Raw genomic sequence first — 25,571 nt, forward strand, 5'->3', positions numbered from 1 at the left:
AATTTGCTCAAGGGCACAATTTATAAAGGAAAGGAGAAGAATTGATAATCCAAGCAGTTCTCTTCCAGAATGTGGATTATTAACTGCTACCTAAAAAAAGCAGTACTCATCATAAAAGAAAAAATTTTAAGGGACAGACAACTTTGAGATAATTTTTGCAAATATTGTTAAAGTTTCTGATTTTAAAATCATAATGCATTCTCAGTCAGTTTTGTATTCCCAGAGTTGCTCAAGCTGTGCCTATATAGTAAGTGCTTAATAAGTAAATCATTAACAATTGATGAATATAGAATTGATGAATTGATGAACATAGAATTGATGATTGAATTGATGAACATGCGAATGTTGTCAATCCAAAATTTGCTCCCCACACTTAATATAAAAATTGTGGTGATATCCAACTAAGAAATATACTGTTTTGTCCATTTTAATCTATAAATTTAAAAGTGTAAAACAAGGCACACTCAATATGGCTTCTATTGTGGATTACATCAAAATGTCCCATATCTTATTAATTCAGTTAAGTTAGTTTTAAAGCGAATATCTCGGAAAATATAATGCATTTTTAAAAAATTGGGATTTAATTGCATATGTAATTTAATACTTATTCTTAACAAAATTATAGCTTGGAATTTCCCACTGTGGCTCAGTTGGTAATGAGCCTGACTGGCATCCATGAGGATTCAGCCTCGCTCAGTGGGTTAAAGGAACCTGTGTTGCTGTGAGCTGTGGTGTAGGTTACAGACGCAGCTAGGATCCCGTGTTGCTGTGACTGTGGTGTAGGCCAGCAGCTGAAGCTCCGATTAACTCCTAGCCAGGGAATTTCCATATGCTGTGAGTGCGGCCCTAAAATGCAAAATAAATAAATGAATAAATGAATAAATAAATGAATAAATAAATAAATAATAATAGCTACCATTATAGTGGCAACCGTCATCAAACAACTTCTTTAAGTAAAGGTGGTGAAGAGTCTGTAACTAAGATGGTGTTTTTCAAGGATAAAGTACTTTAATTTGAGTAGAGTTTTCATTTGGGCCATCTTTGTGCTTTGGGATTTACATGCCTCCTCTCATTCACCCTCAACACAACTGCAAAAGTTAACTTTTAGATATCTGAGGAAACCTAAGCAAGAAGATAAATAACTTGCCCAGAGTAACCCAGCTATTAGTTTAAGAGTAGGACTGGATTCCAGAATCAGGTAGCTTGTTCCTGTGCAAACACCAAGCTCTCATTTGTATAACAGGTACCCTGAGATCAGTATGGAATTAAATGTTTTTCAGGTCTTATTCCACTTAAATGTCAAAAAACCTGTAAAGCTGATACTACTTCCACATCATTTTTATTAAAAAAATACCTGACAGTGGATATAGCTGTTTATGTAGATATACTTTTAAAACATATGAAGTTACTCTTTATTGCTCAAATGGTCAAATATGGAAAATCTTATGGATTTAAATTAATATGAATAAGAGACTGATATATAGTTAAGTATATAAATAATATAGATATGGATATAGGAAAAACAATAAAATCTTAATCATCACTGACTAGAAATAAAATGGTATTTAACATTCAGTGTGTATAATTATTATTTTTATCTGCAAAAGTAATGTTTATACTTTTCTTTTTTTGAAACTATAAACATATTGCTCTAGATCCTTTCAGAAGGATAATTAGCTTGTTTAGAGACCATATGGCCACTTGGAAATATATATCTTCAGCTCTGTATGCCCCAGATATCTTAATTAATAGAATTTTTTTCTTTAGGAAATAATTACTAATCAAATTATTCATCAAAGTGTTCTGATAGAGTCTCATATAGAATACAATGTAGTTATTAAAATTATTTGTGTAAAACAATATTAAGTAATAGTCAAGTCTCCATGATAGAGTAAAAATTCAAAGGTTGTTTCCAGATTGTATATAAAATCTTGCTTTTTGTAATGAATAATAGTGTGAACAGAGACTTGATATGTAAATACCAAAATGTTAACACTTAATTCAGATGGTAAGAGTAATGGCAAATTATTTTTCCTTATTATTTGTCTTTTCTAAATTTTCTGCTGTAAATATGTATTTTATATTGAGTAATGAGGAGTCTTATAAAATATTTTTAAAGTAAAAAATACCACATTTGCCCAATTTCCTATTTTACCAACAGTAAATTAGGTCTCTAGAAACTGAAAATGATAATTTTCTGCTAGTTTAATGATAGGATAAGGAAGATGAGCCAACAATGTGTTTAAACAGTGGATAACACTAATACTTCTACTCTTACTACATACTGTTTTTGTCATATTATCATTTATCTTTATAATAACTAACATAGTCAACACGCTTACTTCAGACACACTGTTAAGCATTATCTCATTTTATCCTAACAGCACACCTGAGCACCAGGACAGAATGTACTTCATAATCTGTAGAGTTGACTCTTACTGTCAAAACCAAAGGCAATGGCCCAGAAGATTCTTCTAAGCAGTAATTTAGAAAGAATGACTTTATCATGGAATAGATTCTAATGTGAGAAAATTTTCCCTCTCAGCAATAATGCCTGCCTCGGCTCACACTTTGTATATTTAAAATAACTACTTGATTTCATGTAGTGTTCAGATTGTTACAGCGGGATGGGATAAAGTGATAGGGAATGGAGTGGTGGATGTATTTAAGGATACAGAATATCTCTCTCTTTATTTTTATTTTAATATGCAGCTCATCTCCTGAAATGGGAAATGAAGAATTGTGCAGTTGGCTCAATTAGTGCAGGAAAAGGAAATGACAGTGAAAATGACATGAGATTTCGTGACGTCATTACAGAACATATGAGCAACATGGAGAAGAGAATTCAGTATCTTTCAGATAATGAAGCCAATCTCGTAGAATCCGAGCATTTCCAAAATTTCACTGCAATGACTGATCAAAGATTTAATGATGTCCTTTCCCAGCTAAATAACTTGCTTTCCTTCATTCAGGAACATGGAAATATAATAAATGAAATCTCTAAGTCATTAATAAGTCTGAACACCACATTGCTTGATTTGCAGCTCAATGTCGAAACACTGAAAGGCAAAGTCCAAGAGAATACATTTAAACAACAAGAGGTAAGACTTTCTGTATTGGAAGGTCACATGCTGGAATTGAACCCATCTAGATTCTGTCTCTTCAGATAGTCCAGGGGAAAAAAGTTGCAAACCCTGTTTCAACATCATCCTACTTACTCTGATTCCTCTGGCAACCTTACCAGGTTTCGAATGGTCTTAATTAGTGCCTTCTCTAGATTCTTAGTGAAAGGAGGAGTTTGTTTTTTCATTGACCATAGACTCTCCTAAGGTATTTTAATTTTATAGCTACTGTTAGGATGCCTCTTGAGACTATCTAAACCAATTATAGTTACAATACCTGAGCAGATTTGGACAAGTAGATACTGTAATTTAAAAAAAAAAAAAAAGTATATTTGATTTACAATGTTCAGGAGTTCCTGTTATGGCTCAGTGGTTAACAAACCCAGCTAGCATCCATGAGGATGCAGGTTCGATCCCTGGCCTCGCTCAGTGGGTTAAGGATCCTGCATTGCTGAGAGCTGTGGTGTAGGTCGCAGACACCACTCAGATCTGGCTTTGCTGTGGCTGTGGTGTAGGCTGGCAGCTACGGCTCTGATCTGACCCCTAGTCTGGGAACCTCCATATGCCGTGGGTGCAACCCTAAAAGACATAAAGACAAAAATAAAAACAAAACAAAACAAAAAAAACCCAACACACCAATGTTCTGTGAATTTCTGCTGCACAGCAAAGTGACCCAGTCATACGTATATATACATTATTTTTCTCATATTGTCCTCCATCATGTTCTATCACAAGTTACTGGATATAGTTCCCTATGTTATATAGCAGGACATTCTCTAAATTTTATAATAAATCCAAAATTTTGTCATCACCAAACATATGGAAAACTTATTTACATGGGTAACTCACAAAATCTACTTTTTATTTATTTTTATTTTGTTTTATTTTTTGGTCTTTTTAGGGCTGCACCTGCATCATATGGAGGTTCCCAGGCTAGGGGTCAGATCGAAGCTGTAGCCACTGGCCTTCCCCATAGCCACGGCATCGCCAGATCCGAGCCATGTCTTCAACCTACACCTCAGCCCGCAGCAACACTGGATCCTTAACCCAATGAGCGAGGCCAGGGATCTAACCCATATCCTCATGGTACTAGTCAGAATCATTTCCACTGAGCCACAATGAGAACTCCCCAAAATCTACTTTTTAAAATGATTGATTTTGTCACCCCCAAGAAGTGCCCTTAAGTGTTAATGTATAAAGATAACTATAATTAAAGAATTAAAATTTGAATCACATATACAACATCTTACTACCATCATGGGATCAAATACACAAGACAAGGGAGCAAGATGTATTCTATACAGGTTGCTAATAAAAATTTCTTTGCAAAGGCCCAGATACAACATTTAGACCTTGGGGACTACCTGGTCTTTTTTGCATTTTATCAACTCTGCCATTGTCACACAAAGGTAGTTGTAGACAATATGTAGGCAAATGAATGAAAATGTGATCCAGTAGGTCTCTATTTACCCAAATAGGCTTTGACCCACAGAACATAATTTTCTCACCTTTGCTCTAGGCTATTCCATGACCAGCCCACTAAGTTACTTTGTATTGGTAAGAAAGAAGCAAGTCGCTTATTTCAAAATTGGATTATTTTTGTTTTTGAGTAATTATAATCATCCCTCTCCATTGCAAAATAAGCATATAACTAAAACTACACTACTCATATAAAAAACAATTTTCGTATTACAAAGCACCTAAGCCCTAAGATCAAAACCAAAGTGAAATCTATAAATCTTCCACCATTGGCTAAGTAATGTTGGCGTCTTTGTAGTAGATTTTCCTTAAATAGACACATTCTTAATTAGTGAAGTTGTTTTCTCTATAGATACCATATTATACAGTAGTGATTTATAAAAATATATGTCACTTAAAGCAAGGAGAAGCTTTTAAGTTGTAACATCAGGTGAAAACCAACTAAGTCATTAACTAGAGAATAGATTAAACAGGTCAAAAAAAATACTCTGTACATTTGTTATTTGTAAGATACAGTCACTGGGAAAACAATGGCATTACTGTTTACATATGGGCACTCTGTTGGGAACCCTCATCCCAACACCAACCTTGATTGTCTGTCTCTGATACTTGTCACATATTCCAAAAAGACTGTTGGTGTTTACCAACAGTTAACAACAAATCTGAGTGTATCAAATGCTACTGGAGTTATCAAGGGCTCAGGCTATGGAGGGGTTAGAGAAAATGTACAAAGAAGAAACTGTCCACAGGGCTGAGAAACATGGGAGACAGAGGAAAATAAATTATCAGCTAAGGGAGTAGAAACTGATTAAATCAGAGGGAAAGAGGAAGGGAGGATAAATATTACTTCATGTGGAAATAGGATCAGAGGAGCCATGAGATGGGGTGAGGAGAAAAAGAAGGTAAATGTGATGAAAGAATAGGATTCTCTTTGATGTTGGCAATGCCCCCAGTCCAGCAGAGATGAGGGGCTGTCTATGAACCCATTAAAATTGGGAATTGGAAATAAATTGGAAACCATTTGGAAAGCAGCAGAAATCCTGAACTTGTTTGACCTGTGAGCTGTTTGAGTTTGGATAGATTATGCCTAGGTTTTAGAAGAGGTCCCAGTGTAAAAAATGGGGGTACAAGGGATTGGAAGAATTTCCAAGGCTATTTTTTTTTAAGTCAGTAGTCATTTGCAGAGATGTGAAACTAGGTCATTGTACATACGTATGTGTGTACACACACTTGCTCACTAAAAGCAATATTTGGAATCTCATTCCCATTGTTTAAAGCAATTTTATTCAAAAAAAATTATTAATCTTTGAATCTTTAGGTTGATGCAAGAATAAGGAAATTAAGTGGATGGCTGAGTTAGTAAATCCTGCTTGAGGAAAAATGTTATAAGTCATACCTACTGGTGGTACCTAACATTTATCAAGGACAGAACAGGCATTAATTTGAAAGAAAAAAAAAAAGAACACTGACATGAAATAAAAGAAAGAGGTGGAATTTATCATTTCCTTTGTACCTAGAAAGGACTGTAAGGACGTGAAAGTAGATGCCTGTTTCCAGCAGTGCTGTGAGTGGTAGAGTGTGTATTCTGTGTGCAGATGCTGGATAGGACTTAAAAGAAAAATATGCCAGGCTCTTTCTGTCTTCCCAATAAAAATTATTTCAAGTGAAATCCAAACGCAATTTTCAAAGAAGAGATGAAAGCCATCCCTTTCGGTATGAAAAACATGGACCATTCCTGGGTTTTAAGTAACACACCACCTGCTGCTAATCCCCTGACCTTTGCTCTGAGGATATTGGGAACTGCGTGAAGTAGCTGAAACAATCTGTAGCCACCAAAATTAAGCTGAGTATATTTATCATGTTGATGTGCTCTACAAACATTCATGTTCACTACTCTTGCACCTTTATACCAAATTGAACAGAAAATGCCAGAGAAGGAGTTAGAGGGGAGAAACATTCTAATCCTGGAAAATGTTTTGGATGGGGGCAGGCACAGTTAAAACAGTAAAAGCTGATTATCTCTCTGCTTCTGAACTGTGCTATTGTAGAGGCAAATCTGAACATCCATTCATTTCTTTCCTAAGGTTTTACTTGTCTCTTGACCCTCCCACCTCAACTTATCCAGTCCAGTTAAGGGAAGTGTAATTTTGCCTTCATACTGGCATTAAGGAACAATACTGTTATACTTCTTTGTACAAATGGGAAATGAGAATCTCTCAACTGTTAAACATAAAAGCCGTTGGAAAAGTATAGAGCATACCATGAAGACAGAGGGTGCTATAAAAATAGAACAGAGACAGAAACCTTAGCAGTATAGTTGAGAAGGTTAGATACATTGGAAAGAGAACACCCAGCACCCAAAGGAAAACCAAGAAAAAGATCTGAAAGTTAAAGTCATAAAGAACAATGTTGTTAAAATCTTTACAATTCGGTATTTAACTTCATAATTCTAAAAGCAAATTAAACAAGAATTTATTACATTTACTCATTCTGAAAAGTGAAATATATTTATGAAGCAAGTATTTCACTACTCAGTACTCAAATACTGGGTCTCATCAATATATTTGATGAAATATAAAATATTTAATCAGTATGTTTGATGAAAATATAATCAGTATATGACTATAAAGAGTAGACGCTGATATACAATGAGTAAGGTTTTTTTTTTTTTTTTTTCGTTTTTAGGGCCATACCTATGGCATATGGATGTTCTACACCACAGCCAGAGCAATGCATGATCCAAGCTGCATCTGTGACCTCCACCATAGCTCATGGCAATGCTGGACCCTTAACCCCCTGAGTGAGGCCAGAGATTGAACCTGCCACCTCACGGTTCCTAATTGGATTCGTTTCTACTGCGCCACAATGGGAACTCCCCATGAGTAAGATTTTTAAAACAGTCCCATATCTGGATGGTAGTATGGCAGTACTGAACAAAAATGATAATATTTAGTCCCTTAGATCAGATCCAATTCCAAGAAGCCCATAGAAGCAATTGTGTTAAGTAAGTAAATATATATATAAAATGGTGCAGCATTAAAGTTGAAAAAAAATGTGCAGCTCAAACTTCCATCAATAGGAATCAAATAAATTATGAAAAATGCATGCAATATGATTCTATTAAATTATAGAAAATAAGGCAGTTTCTAGGTATTTTAAGAGGTAAATATTCTTTACTGTATTATTAAGTGAAAAATAACATTCCAGAGTATAATATGATCTCTCTTGTTTACAATCTCTATATTATATGCATAAATGTAAATATACACAAAATATATATATATATGCATTTGAGAACAAAATAATAATGAAATCTCAAATGCAGAGGTAATAAAAGTTGAAAGCAAAATATTGTTAATACGCTAGTTGAGATATATTGAACTAGCTATACTGACAAGCTATCCTTAATGTTCATTACCACTGAGGATTATGGCATTAACTGGTGCCATTGCTATAAACAATTTAACATACAAATCTATCAGATTCATAGAACTGAAATTACTTTAAGTATATATAATTTTACTTCAGCTTAACTAAAAACCATATGGCAAGTTTTTATATTTTATCTTTAGCATTTTGACATCTGTATATTTGAGAGAAGCATACCTTAGATATATATTTAACCATTTTTTTTTTTTTCTGGGAAGTGGTGTGAAAATTGAGCTATTTATTTAAAAGAGGAAATCCTTTAAAATCAAATAACTCAAAATGGCACTTTAATATAGTTCTTTAAGTTCCATACTTCTATTCCATAACATTCCTATAATACTGACATTTTTAAAAAACCTGATTTCCAGGGCTTCTTAAACTTGTGTATTTGATAATTACGTGTGTAACGAAAATTGTGGATGTTTGCTCATGTTTCACAGGAGATGAGTAAATTAGAGGAGCGTGTGTACAATGCGTCAGCAGAAATTATGTCTCTGAATGAGAAACAAGAGCATTTGGAACAGGAAATAAAAGGAGAAGTGAAACTGTTGAATAACATCACGAATGATCTTAGGCTGAAGGACTGGGAGCATTCTCAGACACTGAAAAATATCACTTTAGTTCAAGGTAAAATATCTTTTAATTCCTCCTGGAAATGATATATTAAAATGTACTGATATATATATATATATATATATATATATATATATAGCAATTTGGTATTTGAAATTTTAACTATGGTTTTGGAGCATGCATTTACTGCAAATATCCAGAGAAAGACATCTTAAGATCATATCAAGACTTGTTAAGATAACAGTATCTTGGTATCTTTTAAACAGAAAGTGATTAAAAAAGAAAGAAATTGCTCTGAAGGTTTAATGAGTTAGTGTTCAGAATATCTCATATGTATGGAAGATGAATATAAGTTTTCTATAAGATACAAGTTTTCTACCTGTCCCTAAGTCAATCTTATTGACTCTGCTTAAAATTCTGGATTCTTTCCTTTGTCTTACCTAATTGTGTTATTAGTTAGGAATGTCGTCTGAATTCTCCAAAATAACAATGAATTTGTCAATTTCTTCTTTAGTTCCTGTGAGTAAAACAAGGTAAATGGAATCTTACTTATTTTTCAGTTAGTGTATATGTCATTCATATTTCCACAGCAGCTTTTAATGGTTATTTATATCTTAAATACTTTTTTCGTATTTAACTTTCAGTCTTTTGAAATCTTTGGTATTAAGTTTGTCTCCTGTAAAGAACAGTTTTCAAAATTTACTGTGAAGGGAGTTCCCATTGTGGCTCAGCAGAAACGAATCAGACTAGCATTCATGAGGATGCAGGTTTGATTCCTGGCCTTGCTCAGTGGGTTAAGAATCCTGCATTGCCATGAGCTGTGGTGTAGGTTGCGGATGTGGCTCGGATCTGGCATTGCTGTGGCTGTGGCATAGGTTGGCGGTTACAGCTCGAATTCAACCCCTAGTCTGGGTACCTCCATATACTGCTGATGCGGTCCTAAAAAAGACAACGGATAAATTAAAAAAAAAAATTTACCATGAAATCTGGCTCTTTTCCCTTTTGCCTTATATTGTGCTCTCTTTTCATCCAGTTCTCTATTCCTTTCTCTTTCCTTTCTTGTCAACTTTTAGATTGTTTGAGATTTTTCTCATTAAATTTTTATCTCTATCAAAGGCACCAAGAATATTTTGGAAACTTTTATACTTATTTTTATTTTGCTGATAATTGTCCTTAAAAATTATCCTAAAGTCACAAGTTGATCAGTATCTTCACCTTTAATCCTGAAATACACAATTAACAAAAATGCTCTGATTAACCCCCTTCCCTGGTTTCTTGCTGTTTTTGAATATAGCTCATTTCTATTTTATGTTTTTTTTAAACCGAGAATTTAGTCATTATTTTCCTCTATTTTACAGATAGTAGTTAGTAGATTTGCCCATACATTTACCAATTTTTTCCTCCTTCTAAATACACACCTGGGATCTCTTTTGGGATCATTGTTCTCCCTGAAGTACATTTTTTGCAGTTTCATTTTAGTGAAAGTCCAGTGGTGGTGGGATCTTTTGATTTCATTTTTTTTCTATTTTGTCCTTGAACTTTAAAATTGTCTTACTGCCTACATATTTCTTAGGGTGACAATTATTTTAGTTATTTCTATTTTTTTCCGGTTTCTGGCATTTCCTGTTGCTTTGAAAATGATTACACTACACTTCTTGCCATCCTCTTTTTCTTTAACAAAAACAATTTCACTAGCCTGTATTTTTTTATATTGACAATTTTTCCATTTTGCACTCCTTTTACTTCATTTTCTTCCTAAATCTACTTATATTTGTGGATTTAAGTCTATCATAAATTTGGTATCATTTCTGCTTCAATTTCTTTGAATATTGCCTCCTTACAGTTCTATTTTTTCCTCTGTATCTCTAGTTAAATTCACATTGGATCTTTTTCTAGCTACAGTATTGGTTAAGCTCTACAATTTCAATTGTTTTATCTTAGTAATAAGAGAAAAAGAAATTCATGTGATTTAATTTTATGTAATGTGAGTTTAGGATAGATAAGAAGTCTTAATGTCCAAGTTTTTATAAGAAAAGAAAAATCTTAAAAATAATTCCCAGAAGACTGGTGTTCCCAACGTGGCACAATGGGTTAATGATTCAGCTTGTGTCTGTGGAGGTGCCAGTTCCATCTCCAGCCCAGCACAGTGGGTCAAGGATCCAGCATTGCCAGGTTTGTGGCATAGGTCGCAGCTGTAGCCCAGATTCAGATCTGAGTGGGGAACTTCCACATGCCGTGGGAGCAGCCAAAAAAGAAAAAAAAAATTCCTAGAGGACTATATATATATATATTAGAGGACTATATATATATATATATAAAAACTGTAGTGTATATATATATATATATATATATATATATACTACAGTTTTTATTACTAATGTTCACAATTTAGCAAAAGTAAATAATGTATATTTACAAGTACATACGCATGTAATGAGAATGGTTTTTAAAATGCAAGAAAATGAGAAACCCAAAATTCAGGTTAGTGATTATTTTTCCAAAGGAAGTAGACATGTGAGATGGAGGAGCACCTATATAGATAGCTGTTTGTTGGATTGTGATATTTCATGTGTATTCTGTTTATTATTGTGCTTTATAGCCTACTTATAAAAAAAATTACATGTATTCTTTATTACATTAAAACAAATGGTAAAGAAAAATCGAACTAGTTATCTTTCTAACAATTAGACAATAATATTTGGCATTTCAAATAAATATCCCAGACTTTACAAATCCAATGACAAATCCTTAAATCATGAGCATCCTCCCCCCATTCACCTTTTGACTCTGTTGCTTTCCCAGTCTTATCTGTCAGTTGAGTCATTGTTCAACAAGTAACTCAAGATCTTTCTTTCTTTCTCTCACCTATCTCCAATCTATATAGGACTGCTGTTAACTTCTCTTTTTTTTTTTTTTTTACTTATAATCCATGTGTATTTTCCACCTTTAATTCTATTCTTTTGTGCATACCACATTGTTTGAGAACAGCAGTTTTCAACCTTATATTTGAATATTGTCGGGAGGTTTGTTTTGTTTTTTTTTACTCAAATGAATTTATCACATCTGTAGTTGTATAATGATCATAACAATCTAATTTCACAGGATTTCCATCCCACAGCCCAGGCACATCCCCCCACCCCCCAAAACGTCTCCTCCGGAGACCATAAGTTTTTCAATGTCTGTTGAGTCAGCATCTGTTCTGCAAAGAAGTTCCGTCTGTCCTTTTTTCAGATTCCACATGTCAGTGAAAGCATTTGATGTTGGTGTCTCATTGTATGGGTGACTTCACTTAGCATGATAGTTTCTAGGTCCATCCATGTTGCTAAAAATGCTGGTATTTCGTTCTTTTTAATGGCTGAGTAATATGCCATTGTGTATATGTACCACATCTTCTGGATCCACTCCTCTGTCCATGGACATTTAGGTTGTTTCCATGTCTTGGCTATTGTAAAGAGTGCTGCAATGAACACTGGAGTACATGTGTCTTTGCGAGTCGTGGTTTTGTCTGGATAGATGCCCAGGAGTGGGATTGCTGGATCAAATGGTAGTTCTATGTTTAGTTTCTGAGGAATATCCATAGTGCTTTCCACAGTGGTTGCACCGATTGACAATCCCACCAACAGTGCACTAGGGTTCCTTTTTCTCCACACCCTCTCCAGCACTTCTTGTTTGTAGACTTTTGGATGATGGCCATTCTGGCTGGTGTAAGGTGATACCTCATTGTGGTTTTGATTTGCATTTCTCTAATAATGAGTGACGCTGAACATCTTTTCATGTGTTTCTTGGCCATCTGTATGTCTTCTTTGGAGAATTGTCTGCCTAGATCTTCTGCCCATTTTTTGATGGGGTTATTTGTTTTTTTTTGTATGGAGCTGCAGAAGTTGTTTATAAATCTTGGAGATTAATCCCTTGTCAGTCGATTCACTTGCAAAGATTTTCTCCCATTCTGTTAACTCCTCTTGCATCATACATTATTTCAAATGAAACTCCTCTCACTATCTCCTCTGCTACTACTCTAATTAAAGCATCTGTGTTCCAGTCTGGTGCACTTCATCAACTTCCCAGTTTCTTTCCCTAAATCTAATCTTAATGCATTCTACCTAGAGCCAAAGAGTGCTATCAAAAATAGTAAGAAAAGAGTTCTCTTATTGCACAGAGGGTTAAGTATCTGGTGTTGCAATGTAGTGGCTTGGGTCACTGCTGTGGCATGGGTTTGGTCCCTAGCCTGGAAACTTCCTCATGCCATGGAGATGGCTATAATAATAATAATAATAATAATAATAATAATAAAAGAATACATTATTAGATCTTTTCTCTCCTAAACTTCCCAGTATCTTCCCATTGGACTTGGAATAAATTCTGAACTCCTACTTGCTATGACACTCCTTTTCTTCTCTGCCCCCTTTTCTCATTTTCCATTTGGCATTCTCTCTGACCAGCTTGGAAATCTGGAAGCATGAATGTGCCATTAAAAAGTATATGCTGGACATTGAGAACTTTGTCTAGATACTCATGTTGCAACAGAAGAAAGGCTGGGGGAAAAATGTAATTGTAATGTATACATGTAAGGATAACCTGACCCCCTTGCTGTACAGTGGGAAAAAAATAATAATAAATAATTAAAAAAAAAAAGTATATGCTGGAGTTCGTGTTGTGGCTCAGTGGAAACACACCCAACTAGCATCCATGAGGATGCAGGTTCAATCCCTGGCCTCGCTCAGTGAGTTAAGGACTCTCCATTGCTATGAGCTGTGGTGTAGGTCGCAGACATGTTTCAGATCCCATGTTGCTGTGGCTGTGGCATAGGTTGCAGCTCTGATCCAACCCCTAGTCTGGGAACTTCCATATGCAGCACCTGTGGCCCTAAAAATAAAAAAAGAAAAATCAATAAAAATAAATAAAAGCCATTTACTTTCATTTTAAAGTATATCTATATACCTAGTCATTTTGGTCAATATTAATCCAGTGTTCCTTGACATATATTAGCAAGAGAGCTGACAGGTAACTTTATTTCCATTTATTGATACACGGAGTTGGTTGTTGATGTGATTGTGGAACAGAAATTCGAAAGGTTAAATAGTAACTCAAAACAAAGAAAGTGACTACAATAGACTTGAAGTCCCCTGACTTAAAGTTCTGCATTATTTTTTCCATAATGTGGCAGAAAATATGGGTACACTGCTTTACAGTTGATGCAGTTATTTGTTTTTAAACTGAAATTGGGAGTTCTCATCATGGCTCTGCAGAAACAAATCTTACTAGCATCCATGAGGATGCAGGTTCAATCCCTGGCCTCACTCAGTCTGTTAAGGATCCTGCATTGCCATGAGCTGTGGTGTAGGTCACAGACATGGCTCATATCTGACTTTGCTGTGGCCATGGTATAGGCCAGCAGCTGCTTAGATTTGACCCCTAGCTTGGGAATCTCCATGTGCCGGAGAGGTGGCCCTAAAAAGCAAAAACAAAACAAAACAAAACAATACAAACAAACAAAAAAACACTGAAATTGAGGGCAATACAAGGATGGAAGAGACAAAATATATTCAGACCAGGTTTTTTTGTTTTGTTTTGTTTTGTTTTTTTGTTTAAACTCTAGTTTAGTCCAGCTTCAGGATGATAAGGATGTAAATGACAGCAGGATTGGAGAGGAGACCAGCTTTGGAAGGTAGCATGAGAGCGTTATATTGATAATGTCCTCAAAAGTTCTACACAAGAAACTAAGAATAATAGTATATGATCTGTGTGTTTCCATCCCTCCAAAATATCTAAAAGACAATAAAACCGGGGAGTTCCCGTTGTGGCGCAGTGGTTAACGAATCCGACTAGAAACCATGAGGTTGCCGGTTCGGTCCCTGCCCTTGCTCAGTGGGTTAACGATCCGGCGTTGCCGTGAGCTGTGGTGTAGGTTGTAGACGTGGCTCGGATCCTGCGTTGCTGTGGCTCTGGTGTAGGCCGATGGCTACAGCTCCGATTGGACCCCTATCCTGGGAACCTCCATATGCCGCAGGAGCAGCCCAAGAAATAGCTAAAAAGACAAAAAAAAAAAAAAAGACAATAAAACCACTGACTTCAATACTTTCCACATTTTGTCCTAGGCAGTGGATGAGATATAACAACAAATTAAAAACAATATCATAGGTGAGATTAATGTTACATGAAGAATAATGTAACAAGACAGTAACATAACAATAAAACTGCGGTTACAACTCTTTAAGGAAAGCCTCTACCTGGTTTTCTTACTCTGGGATTCAGGTACCTGGTATCAGTATTTTTATGTAAAAATAGAGAAGGATATTCTATAAAAATAACAGAGATGTATTGGTTATGATTAAATTCATTCTCTAACATTTGAGCTGTATACAGTTACTATACATCATTACCTGAAAAATAATTGAAAGAATAGTTAGTGATTATGAAAGAGATCCATTTCTTACTTATTTAAAGAAATGGTGAAAAATCTTAATGTCAGAGAGTAAGAGCCCAGAACTAGTCTGTGTCCCTTGTTTCTTGTGTCATACCTGTTTTTTCCTAGAATGTCTGTGTCTTGCATTAGAGCCCTAATCACTAAATCACAGTCTCTGTGTGCACATTTTTTTTTTCCCCAAAATGCCATCCAGGAGTACTGTGGAATTGCTTCCCTTCATTTTCTCAGCAAATTTCAGGTTGCAAAACAGAGTCTTTCTGTCCTGCTTGCCCCTTCTTTTGTCAATGAGTAGAGATGAATGAACTGCAGCTGTGTTCACAGTTGTAGAAGTTAAAACCCCTTTGTTGGGAAGAACTACATTCTGCATGGAGTGGGAGATGCAGAGATACCCACTGACATAGAACCATGACCATTTTTTGTGTAACCCCTACTTGTGTTTCCAACATTCAGCTATTCCTTAGGAAAGTGTACTAGTTGTTACTCCAACTACTACAGCTACTCAATCCACAGGAGTGTGTAGTTTGCATAGTTATTATATAGTTTGCATAATGCTTTTTCAAAAATATGTACAACACAAACAGCAAATTTATTAATGTTATTCTCTTAAGATGATAGAATTATGAATTCTATTTTTCCTCATATTTTTCTCAAATTTTGTATTTCCTATAATAAGTTACTCATTATACTATTATACTAACTTACAGTATGTCGTATTTTGTAATGAAAATCCAATAAAACATTACAGCCCAATGGTGTGTAAGAGAAATGGAAAATGTGCTATTGAGAAGAGCAATGATATTGCGAAAATTAAGTACCCAGGGAAGGAAGGTCCTAAAACCCACGTTGGATCTTGAAAACTCAGAAACATCAGAAAAATGGAGGGAAGCAGGGACAAGGATTTCAAAAGAAGCAAAGAAATTGGACAAAATATACTTATGAGATTATCTATTTATGTGGCTCCCCCCTTAGAATTTTTCAGATATTCTATCTCCCCACCTGATAAAAACTTGTAAACAAGTGCCCTCTCACCAGTGATGCTAAGTAGAGTTGTGTGTTGTCCCTGAGCAGTGTGACTGAACCACGAAAATGGAAACTGTCTCTTTTGAAGTGTCACTATTTGATAATTCTGTGGTACATTCAGGTTTGTTTCTTCCTTTTGGAATTGAAAAGAAATTGCTAGGTGTTCTGCTTTAAATGAAGGGAATAATCTTTGCCTTCTGCACTCCATCTACAAGAGGGAAAACTAGTAGAAATACCTGTAAGTTTAAAGACCTATTCAGTGTCACTATTCTAAAGATATAATCGCTCGATATCTGTTTTGCTGGGCATGGAAAATTCAAATGACTCAATCACTGTTGATCAAACTCAGTACTAGGGGGACATCTGGATAATTGCAAGGCTAAGAAGTCAGTTTTCCAACAACCTTTCCAACTTATTTTATAACATCTGTATCTAGCTAGGGATTCTACTTAATATTTTACTTGAAAATTCATCCCATTACTCACTTTCATGTTCTCCCCTTCCCTACACCTCTCCCATTTACTCAGGATTCTCTGTCATCTCACTTTATCCTTTCTTCAAAATGCCCTTCAAATCCTACCTCTTCAATAAGGTCTTTTCAGTTCTGCTCCTCATGCTGATCTGTGTCTCTCTAACAAACAACTGGGGGTATTATTTTTAACAACATGATGTTTGGTTGTCTACTTTGTGTGGATTTTTGTTTCCCTTGAGGATTTCACAGATGACTTCACTTATTTGTTTTCCACAGAGCATCTAACTCAATATAGTGACATCTGCCTGGTAGTGAGGTGACAAAACAGGGTGATGTTCCGGAAATCTTAATCATCAACCTGGTTCCAGCCAGTCTGGGGTCTAAGGTGCTAGAGATTAGCATGTAGTCCCCATCTTACACCTGGGTGTGGGGGTGGTATCTTAATTTCTGCAGAACATCTCAAAGATGTGCATCAGATGGTTATGTACATCCCTTGAGGAGCAGCTAGGAGTCTGTGTTATCACCACTGATACTGTTTAAGCTGACAGTACTGCTCTTGCTGACCTGCTTTTCCTTTATTTCTGTCTTCTCTCACTTCTCTAATTGTTAATTTGTGCCTGCTCTTTGGAGCTCAGAGAAGGATTAGAAGACAAAAGCCTTTTTTTTTATTATTATTATTATTTTTAAAACAAACAAGAAAGAAGAGACTTGCAAGGGCTTTTGTACCCTGGAGGAGCCCTCAGGTCCTGCTTGGTTTCAGTCCCCCCTTTTTCAATGGTCTTCAATCCCGAGGGGAAATGAAGTCTTCATGTCTTTTCTCTGTCCCCAGGATTTGCCAACCTAGAACAGCACTGGGCACACAGAAGTATTTCATTTATAATTAGGTTGTCTAACTTAGGGCTATCTCACTGTGCTACTCAGTAGCAGGGTGTGCTTCCATTCAAGGAAGGTCAGTCTTTTACATTGTGCAACAAATCAAAATCTTTGGATTTACCTATGTAACTATCTTAATAATGACAAATCCATTTTGCCTGTGTTTTAAAACTTTGATCAGTAATTGTCCTTTATTTTTTAAAGGTCCTCCTGGACCTCCAGGTGAAAAAGGAGATAGAGGTCCTGCTGGAGAAGTTGGTCCACGCGGCATTCCAGGTCCACTAGGTATGGTCATAGTAACTAGTCCATCATATACCACAGGGCTAGACAATATACATCCATGTACATGTGAAGGGCAAATGAGCTATTTGATTGGTTCCCTTTATGGTGTATGTATGTATGTGTGTATTGAGGGGATATTAAATGTTCCAGTAGCCTAATCACTATCATGTACTGAATGGTAGCTACTGACTCTTGATTTTTGGAGAAAGTTAAGTGCTTTAACAACCTGGGTATTTCATAAATCTAGGATGTGCTGTCAATACTACTGGCCACAAATAATATTTGGCAGACCTAGCTTTAGGTCACAGGTGAAGAAGAATACAAACATTGTCTTCACGTTGAATATATTTACAAATTATTGAGCTTTTAAGATACAAAATAATAATGTGAATCAAAGGCAAATTGGATTATATTCCTATGTAGTCCTTAACTGGACTATATCTGCTTAAACCTATGCAATTTCAATTTAAATATTGACCAAAATTCAGATGACTTTTACCTTTGCTGTCAGCTTCTCTCTATATCTTACTTGGAGCAAAAATTGTTTCAAATTATTTCCTACTGTCTATTTTGTAATCTCCAAAGCAATATTTTGAAAGAAGATAATAGAAGACAGAAAAGGAGAAAGAACATGAACTTTCTTTGCTCTCTAAAAAAATAAAGAGGGCAATAACAATAGCATGATCATGTTATTCATGGCTAGAAATCAAATACCTGCATGCTTTTTGCAAGGGGAAAATATAGTGCGTGGTCTAATTATAACTAGAATGGTTTGTGCTGTCTAAAAAAAAATGTCTAAATACTATGGATTTCATCTTATTTTTCTGTCTTTTGATTACATAAAATGTTCTTCATTCTGATCAATGTATCGAGCAGGCCAGGTTACACCAGAAAAAACAATTTAAAAAATGAAAAGGATGAATGCGACACAAGCCTGCCCTTTACAGCATAGTGCTTAAAAAGCCAATATATAAAGTTTACATTTTTAAAAAAAGCTTTAAAAAATCTTTTAAAGGAAAAAAAATTGAATTGTTTGTATGTCTTTGAAAGTACTTCCAGGTAAGATTCTTTATTCAGAAAAGTCTTTCTACTTGACTAGCATTCAGCGGATCTTAGCAATGGTGCATTAATGTCATCAGTGGGGGAAGTAACCAGAGTTTTATCATCTGCCAGAGCAGCTATTATCAAAGGTCTGTCAGTTCCTCCATTACAAATTGCAATTGTCAAAGCTTTATAACTCAACCATAAAAGTTCAGTCTGGGCTACAACTTGCCATACAGAGCTTCATCTTGGGAAAATCTTTTGCAGGTGTTTCTAACTATGGATGTATGAAATGGAAAGAGGGATTTAAAAGTTTCAGTGTTTGTTAATACCCTGAGCAGATAACATTGCAAAGCTGCTTTGATTCTTTAAGTGAGGATTTAGTCTGTTGCTTTTGGTACTGCTCGTATACACAAATAAGCAATGTCTGGCCATCAGGAAAGAGAGGTATATTTCATTGTTGGAGTGATAAATTGACTCTTTTAGATTATTAGGTTGCCATCTGATTTGCACACTGCAGCAAAAATACTCCAGTTACCAAGCATCTCTCCTACTTAATTGTTGCATTCTGTTCTGTTCTCTGCCATATTGCCTGTTTGCCCTGTATTTGGTATGGAATCAGGAAGTTAAGAGTATGTGATGGACTGTCATGATAATTCTACTTCTACTTCCTGATTTGAGCAGATTTTTTGTTTTGGGTGTTTTTTCTTTTTCCCTCTTTTTTTCTTTCTTTTCTTCCTCTATTTCTTTCTTTCCTTCTTTCTTTCTTTCCTTCTTTCTTTCTTCTTTCTTCCTTCCTTCCTTCTTCCTTCCTTCCTTCCTTCCTTCCCTTCCTTCCTTCCTCCTTTCTTTCTTTCTTTCTTTCTTTCTTTCTTTCTTTCTTTCTTTCTTTCTTTCTTTCTTTCTTTCTTTCTTTCTTTCTTTCTTTCTTTCTCTCTCTCTCTCTCTCTTTCTTTCTTTCTTTTTTTCTCTCTTTCTTTCTTTCTTTCTTTTAGGACCTGCATCTACAGCATGTAGAAGTTCCCAGGTTAGGTACTGAATCAAAGCTATAGTCACAGCAATGCAGGATCCAAGCTATGTCTGTGACCTACACCACAGCTCCTAGCAAGATAGGATCCTTAACTCACTGAGTGGGGCCAGGAATCAAACACACATCCTCATGGATACCAGTCAGGTTTGTTTCCACTGAGCTATAATGAGAACTCCTGTTTTAAGCAGGTTTATGAAAACCCCACCTATACATTCCCTTCCAGTGCACTAAACTCAGCTTGACTCACAACCATGATATGAAAATCTGAGAAAAATAAGTGCTTATCCTATTAAGTAATCAATACATTAAATATAATGGTTACTCACGTACTGGGGTGGATAGTATGTTAAACTGTAATCTCAAAGTAATATAATAGACATCCATTTTGAAGTGCCATTTCCTTGGCAGCATGCCAGTGAGAATGACCTGTCACCTTTTATTGAAAAAAATGTTTTCTGAGCATCTGGTACTCCCCAAGTTTCTATGAGGTACATGCACAGAGATGAGGTCTCCACCTTCACAGTACTTACAGTATGACAAGTAAGTGGATCAGGTGATGAGTGTAATGATCAAGGATTCTTAATCTAATTTGAAATTCTTTGGGGGCATTGTTTAGGGTTATTCCCCCATGATAGCAATGTTTTCAAGAAAGGATACTGCTTTAGTGCCTAAAGGAACCTTTCTGCTTCTGCCCAATGGGATCAGTCCCAGAGCAGCCTGACCTGTAGGCATGGGAGAGGTTACCAACCTATGATGCCTTGACAAGAGAACCAAAGGCATCTCTAGATGCTAATTTTCATCATTAACCAGTGCTATTTACTTTTCATCCATAACCTGAATTTTCTACCATGGGAATCAGGCCTTTGGGGGAGAATAAAATCCATCCCAACTGTGGAGATTGGAAGAAAGGAACCCTTTTTTATTAATCTTCATACCCCTCTCAATTCTGTGGCCCAGATATTTCTCTGGACCAGTCTTCAATAAGGACAGTGCTTCCTAAGATGCCCATTTTAGTAATAAATGTCACCAGCCTGTATGTTTTTGCTCTGTGCCTGGGTATTGAAAGCAGGTTTCTTCCATAGGTTAGAAATTATGCCAGCGAGTCCCAAAATGTCACTGCTGGATTTCCCTGATGGCCTAATGGGTTAAGGATCTGGCGTGTCACTGCTGTGGCTTAGGTCACTGCTGTGGCATGGGTTCAATCCCTGGCCCCAGGAACTTTTAAATGTTCTGTATGCCACAGGCATAGCCAATAAATAAGTAAATAAATAAATAAACAAACAAAAAAATAAATAAAAATGTCATGCTAACTAGGAACAAAGATCTGGTGAAAATCATGATTACATTACTGTGACAAAGAAGGAAAAGAAGAAGGTGGGGGGAGGTAAGGAGGAGGAAGAAGCAGAAGACCTAACACAATGCATTTATCATGTGGCAAGCATTTTCCAGCTGTTTTACATTTATTAACTCTTTTAAACATCATATCAAACTTATGATGTAGGGACAAATAGTACACCTGTTTTACAGATGCACAGAGAGGTTAAATGACTTGCCCAGGATCAATTAGCAACTGGCAGGCAGCAGACACAGTATTAAACTCATGAGCATGAGAGCAGAGCCCATGTTCTTATCCAGTCTCCTCCAGCACAGAAAGAAGCCTTGCTGGAGAGCTGGGGACACAGGATATGTGGATAAAGATCAGACCAGCCTTACATAAATAGTTGGATCTTGGTGATCTTGCCAGCTTTGGATTTTTTGACCAAATAAACACCCATGTGTAAGAATTTAGAAAAGGCTGCATTCTATACAGTCAATCAAGTGTATTAAAAAATGACACACATCTAAAACAAGCTTCATGTTGTAAAAAAAATACTTAATTGTAGGGAGTTCCCATTGTGACATGGCAGAAACAAATCCAAGTAATATCCATGAAAATGCACATTATTCAACCTCTGGCCTCGATCAATGGGTTGGGGATCTGGCATTGCTGTGAGCTGTGGTGTAGGTCACAGACATGGCTTGGATCCCGTATTGCTCTGGTCATGGTGTAGGCCGGCAGCAGACCTCCAATTTAACCCCTAGCCTTGGAACTTCTGTATGCCACTAGTGTGGCCCTAAAAAGCAAAAAAAAAAAAAAAAAAAGTTCATGTTATATGAAAAAGGACATGGTAAGATTTGCTTGCTGAATTAACTCCACAGTTTAATTCACAAAATTTCTTTTTAATTATCATTTAGTCAGAAGCATGCAAATTAGTCTCAGGATCCCTTGTAAAATCACACTAACATTCCATGGCCGGAATTCTGTGTAAAATGTACTTGTGTTGTCTTTGAGTTAGAAGCAGATGGCAGACCCTTTCCCTTTGCCACTGATTAAAATTAGTTCCCTGCCTCCTGAAAGGTTCAGAGAATCAGATCTCTTGGCATAAAATTCAATAATGGTAGGCTTATATTTAGGGGTTACATTTTCAAATGTCATTAAACCAACAGTCCCATAACTCTGAGGGCCCTATAGAGTCTTTTTGAACATCTCCTGTAATAGAAGTCTAATGATCAAGGAATTTCTGTTGAAGTATCACATGTACTTCATTTATAGATTAACTTGTTCACCCATTGAAACTGTAACATAATTCCTTGTTGAATAGCTGTATTCTGAATGTCACTGAGGTGTAGTCGGAGAGGCATCATTGGAGAGGCATCGTTGGAGAGGCTCTTTCTGACCCCATAACATTTCTCCATTTTTCTAAAACTGTCATCACCAAAATGACCTTACCTGTTTTTTCATTAACTATCTTACCATCCATCTCTACCCTTTGAAGATCTGTTTGGATAAGAACATTTTTAAATCCAGAAATGTATGGGAATTGGCATGATATGCTTTTTCAATACATTTTGGTTGAATTAATGGAGAGAATTGTAAAAAGAGGAGTAACTAGTGAGTGGTTCTCTACAAGGAGTCGGGACTGTTCTAAGATTATAAAAGAGAGAGACAGACAGAGAATTTAGAGTCAGTGTTTTTATTTGTAAATTTGAGTAACATATCTTAATAAGTACAAAGGTCTTAACTGCCTGACTTGGACAATGAAAAAAGATATAACTATTACTTTATTGATCTGTCTTGAGAACTGATGTTGTCTTTTATTTTTTATTTTTTTGCTGTATTCTGTGAAATCCATCAGCCAATGTATACTACAAAATTGTATATACATATACACTAATATAGCAATATATTATATATGTGTACATGTGTATGTATGTGTGTGTATGTATGTTTTCGTATGAATTTTCATTGTCACCACAGTGGTTTGGGAGAAAAATAGCTGTTCTCGTTTAAGCATGTAAAACCCTGCATTTGTATGTGTGTATAATATATACCTATAATGAATCTTTGTGACTACATACACATGCATGTATACACATACACACACACACATATATGGTTACATTATTGTTTGGGATTACAATGTAATATGTAAAAACAAGTCCATGAGAGATAAAGTAATATATTCCTGAACTAGGACCTCAGTTTTGGTTTATTTTTCTTTTTCAGGTTTTTTTTTTTTTTTTTGTCTTTTTGCTATTTCTTTGGGCCACTCCTGCGGCATATGGAGGTTCCCAGGCTAGGGGTTGAATCGGAGTTGTAGCCACCGGCCGACGCCAGAGCCACAGCAACGCGGGATCCGAGCCGCGTCTGCAACCTACACCACAGTTCACGTCAACGCCAGATCGTCAACCCACTGAGCAAGGGCAGGGACCGAACCCGCAACCTCATGGTTCCTAGTCGGATTCGTTAACCACTGCGCCACGACGGGAACTCCTTTTTTTTTTTTTTCAATAAATACTTCTCACTGCTTGATACTTTGATACTCCTCACTGCTTGAGTTGTGCTTTTTTCTGGGACAAATCTTAAGAATTCAATATTTAGCCTACACAGTTCAAAGTTATTTCAACAATATCAAAATTTTGCTACTTACTGATTCCTGATTAGACTAATAAGCCTTCTGGTTAAAACACTAGGACTTGTCTTTGTGTTTTTTGTCATGTGTTTTTACTGTAATAACAATGCATTACATATTGAATATCCACAACCATGTTTCTACTTACCATTGATATTATCTATTGATAATACGATAATACACATGAAATTTTAGGAATTACATTATTCCTCCATTTGGAGATTGACCTCTTTCATAATCATTAATGAAACTGGATTGTTTCTTTATACTTTTAACTCTTTACTAAAAATTAATTATTATCACTTTTTTTCCTTCATTAACCATGTAGGTCCTCCAGGTCTTAAAGGTGATCGGGGATCAATTGGCTTTCCTGGAAGTCGAGGATTCCCAGGACCAATGGGGAAGACCGGGAGGCCAGGTATTATGATAATATGCATTTTCTTCATAGGATATGCAGCATGAGCACCAGATCATAGATCTTTCAATTTCTCAAATAACAAAAGCAATGGTCATTGTAGTATAGAGTAGTGCACACATGCAGTTGATTTTGTGGTCTGAAACGTTTTGCATCTGATTTCTGTCTACCTGAGGAAAGTTTCTATGTCCTGAAGGAAAATAGTTTAATATAAAAACCACAGCAGAGGATCTATCAACTCCACACCACTATAAATCACCATGAAGAATGGTATCTGTCTTAAAGAGTGGAAAGACTGGCAAAGAAAGACAAACAAGCAAAGCATTAACAACCCTTTAACCAAAACTGACTATAACCTGTTATGTTACAGTGAGCAAAATACAGGTAGACCTGAAATCCTGTGCTTTGCAGGATAAACTGCCTGCTAGTATATGTTAGGTATGATAATATGGATCAGGCCCTTTAAAATTTACATACATGATGATATTATTTCTACTCCTTACACCTAAGTTTGAATTGTGAACGTCAAACAGAAATTTTAGAGGGGAGCAGGCTTATTGTTTCCTAATTTCAAAGTTGGTAGAAAAGGATCTTTATCACTGAGGTTTTTTTTTTTTCTTTTTGGTAATAGATTATGGTTTTTAGAATATTTTTAGGTTTATAGAAAGATTGCCAGAAAATCAAGTTCTCATATAGGACCTACCAACGTTCAGTTTTCCCTATTATTAACATCTTACATTAGTGGGGTGCATTTGTTAGAACTGATGGCATTCTAATTGATTTTGCCACAACTGTAATTGTAATTCACATTGATACATTGTATTTAACTGAAGTCAGCAGTCTATTTTAGGGATCACTCTCAGTGTCATACATTCTGTGGGTTTTGCAAGAGTATCAGACCATGGATATACATCTATTGTATCCTACAGAGTAGTTTCACTGCCCTAAAAATGCCCTGTGGTCCACCTGCTCATCACCACACTCTTCCCACCCAAACCCTTGGCAACCACTGATTTTGTTACTGTCTCCATAGTTTTGCCCTTTGCAGAATGTCATATTGTGGGAATCACGCTGTATGTAATCTTTTCAGACTGGCTTATTCCACTTAGAAATATGTATTTAAAGTTCTCCATATCTTTTAGTGGCCTGATAGCTCATTTAACATTTGCTGTTCAGTATATTCTAATGTTTGGATGTACCACAATTTGTTTATCCATTCACCTATTGAAGGTCATCTTGGTTGCTTCTAAGTCTCAGCAATCAGTGAAAGCTGCTGCAAGCATTCGTATGCATATTTTTGTGTGGATATGTGTTTACCTAGACATGCGATTGCTGGATTGTATGGTAATGCTGTAAATAATTTTGTTAAGAAATTGCAAAATTATCTTCCAAAGTGATTGTGCTATTTTTGCATTCCTACAAGCAACAAATGAAAATTCTTTTGCTTTACCTCCTCCC

The 25,571-nt window shown here is 35.9% G+C and overlaps 1 protein-coding gene across 6 annotated transcripts in view; it reads left to right on the forward strand.

Moving 5' to 3' along the window:
• The window catches only part of MSR1 (macrophage scavenger receptor 1), a 79,387-nt gene that overhangs the window by 16,537 nt on the left and 37,279 nt on the right, over positions 1 to 25,571 (forward strand). For all 6 annotated transcript variants that reach the window (XM_047771889.1, XM_047771888.1, XM_047771887.1 and 3 more), the window contains 4 exons: positions 2,713 to 3,101; positions 8,471 to 8,657; positions 17,597 to 17,677; positions 24,027 to 24,116. In XM_047771889.1, coding sequence (XP_047627845.1) covers positions 2,713 to 3,101; positions 8,471 to 8,657; positions 17,597 to 17,677; positions 24,027 to 24,116 — 747 coding nt within the window. The remainder of the gene's footprint in view (positions 1 to 2,712; positions 3,102 to 8,470; positions 8,658 to 17,596; positions 17,678 to 24,026; positions 24,117 to 25,571) is intronic.

Source organism: Phacochoerus africanus, chromosome 3 (assembly GCF_016906955.1).
Source record: "Phacochoerus africanus isolate WHEZ1 chromosome 3, ROS_Pafr_v1, whole genome shotgun sequence".
In the NCBI taxonomy this organism is placed as follows: Eukaryota; Metazoa; Chordata; class Mammalia; order Artiodactyla; family Suidae; genus Phacochoerus; species Phacochoerus africanus.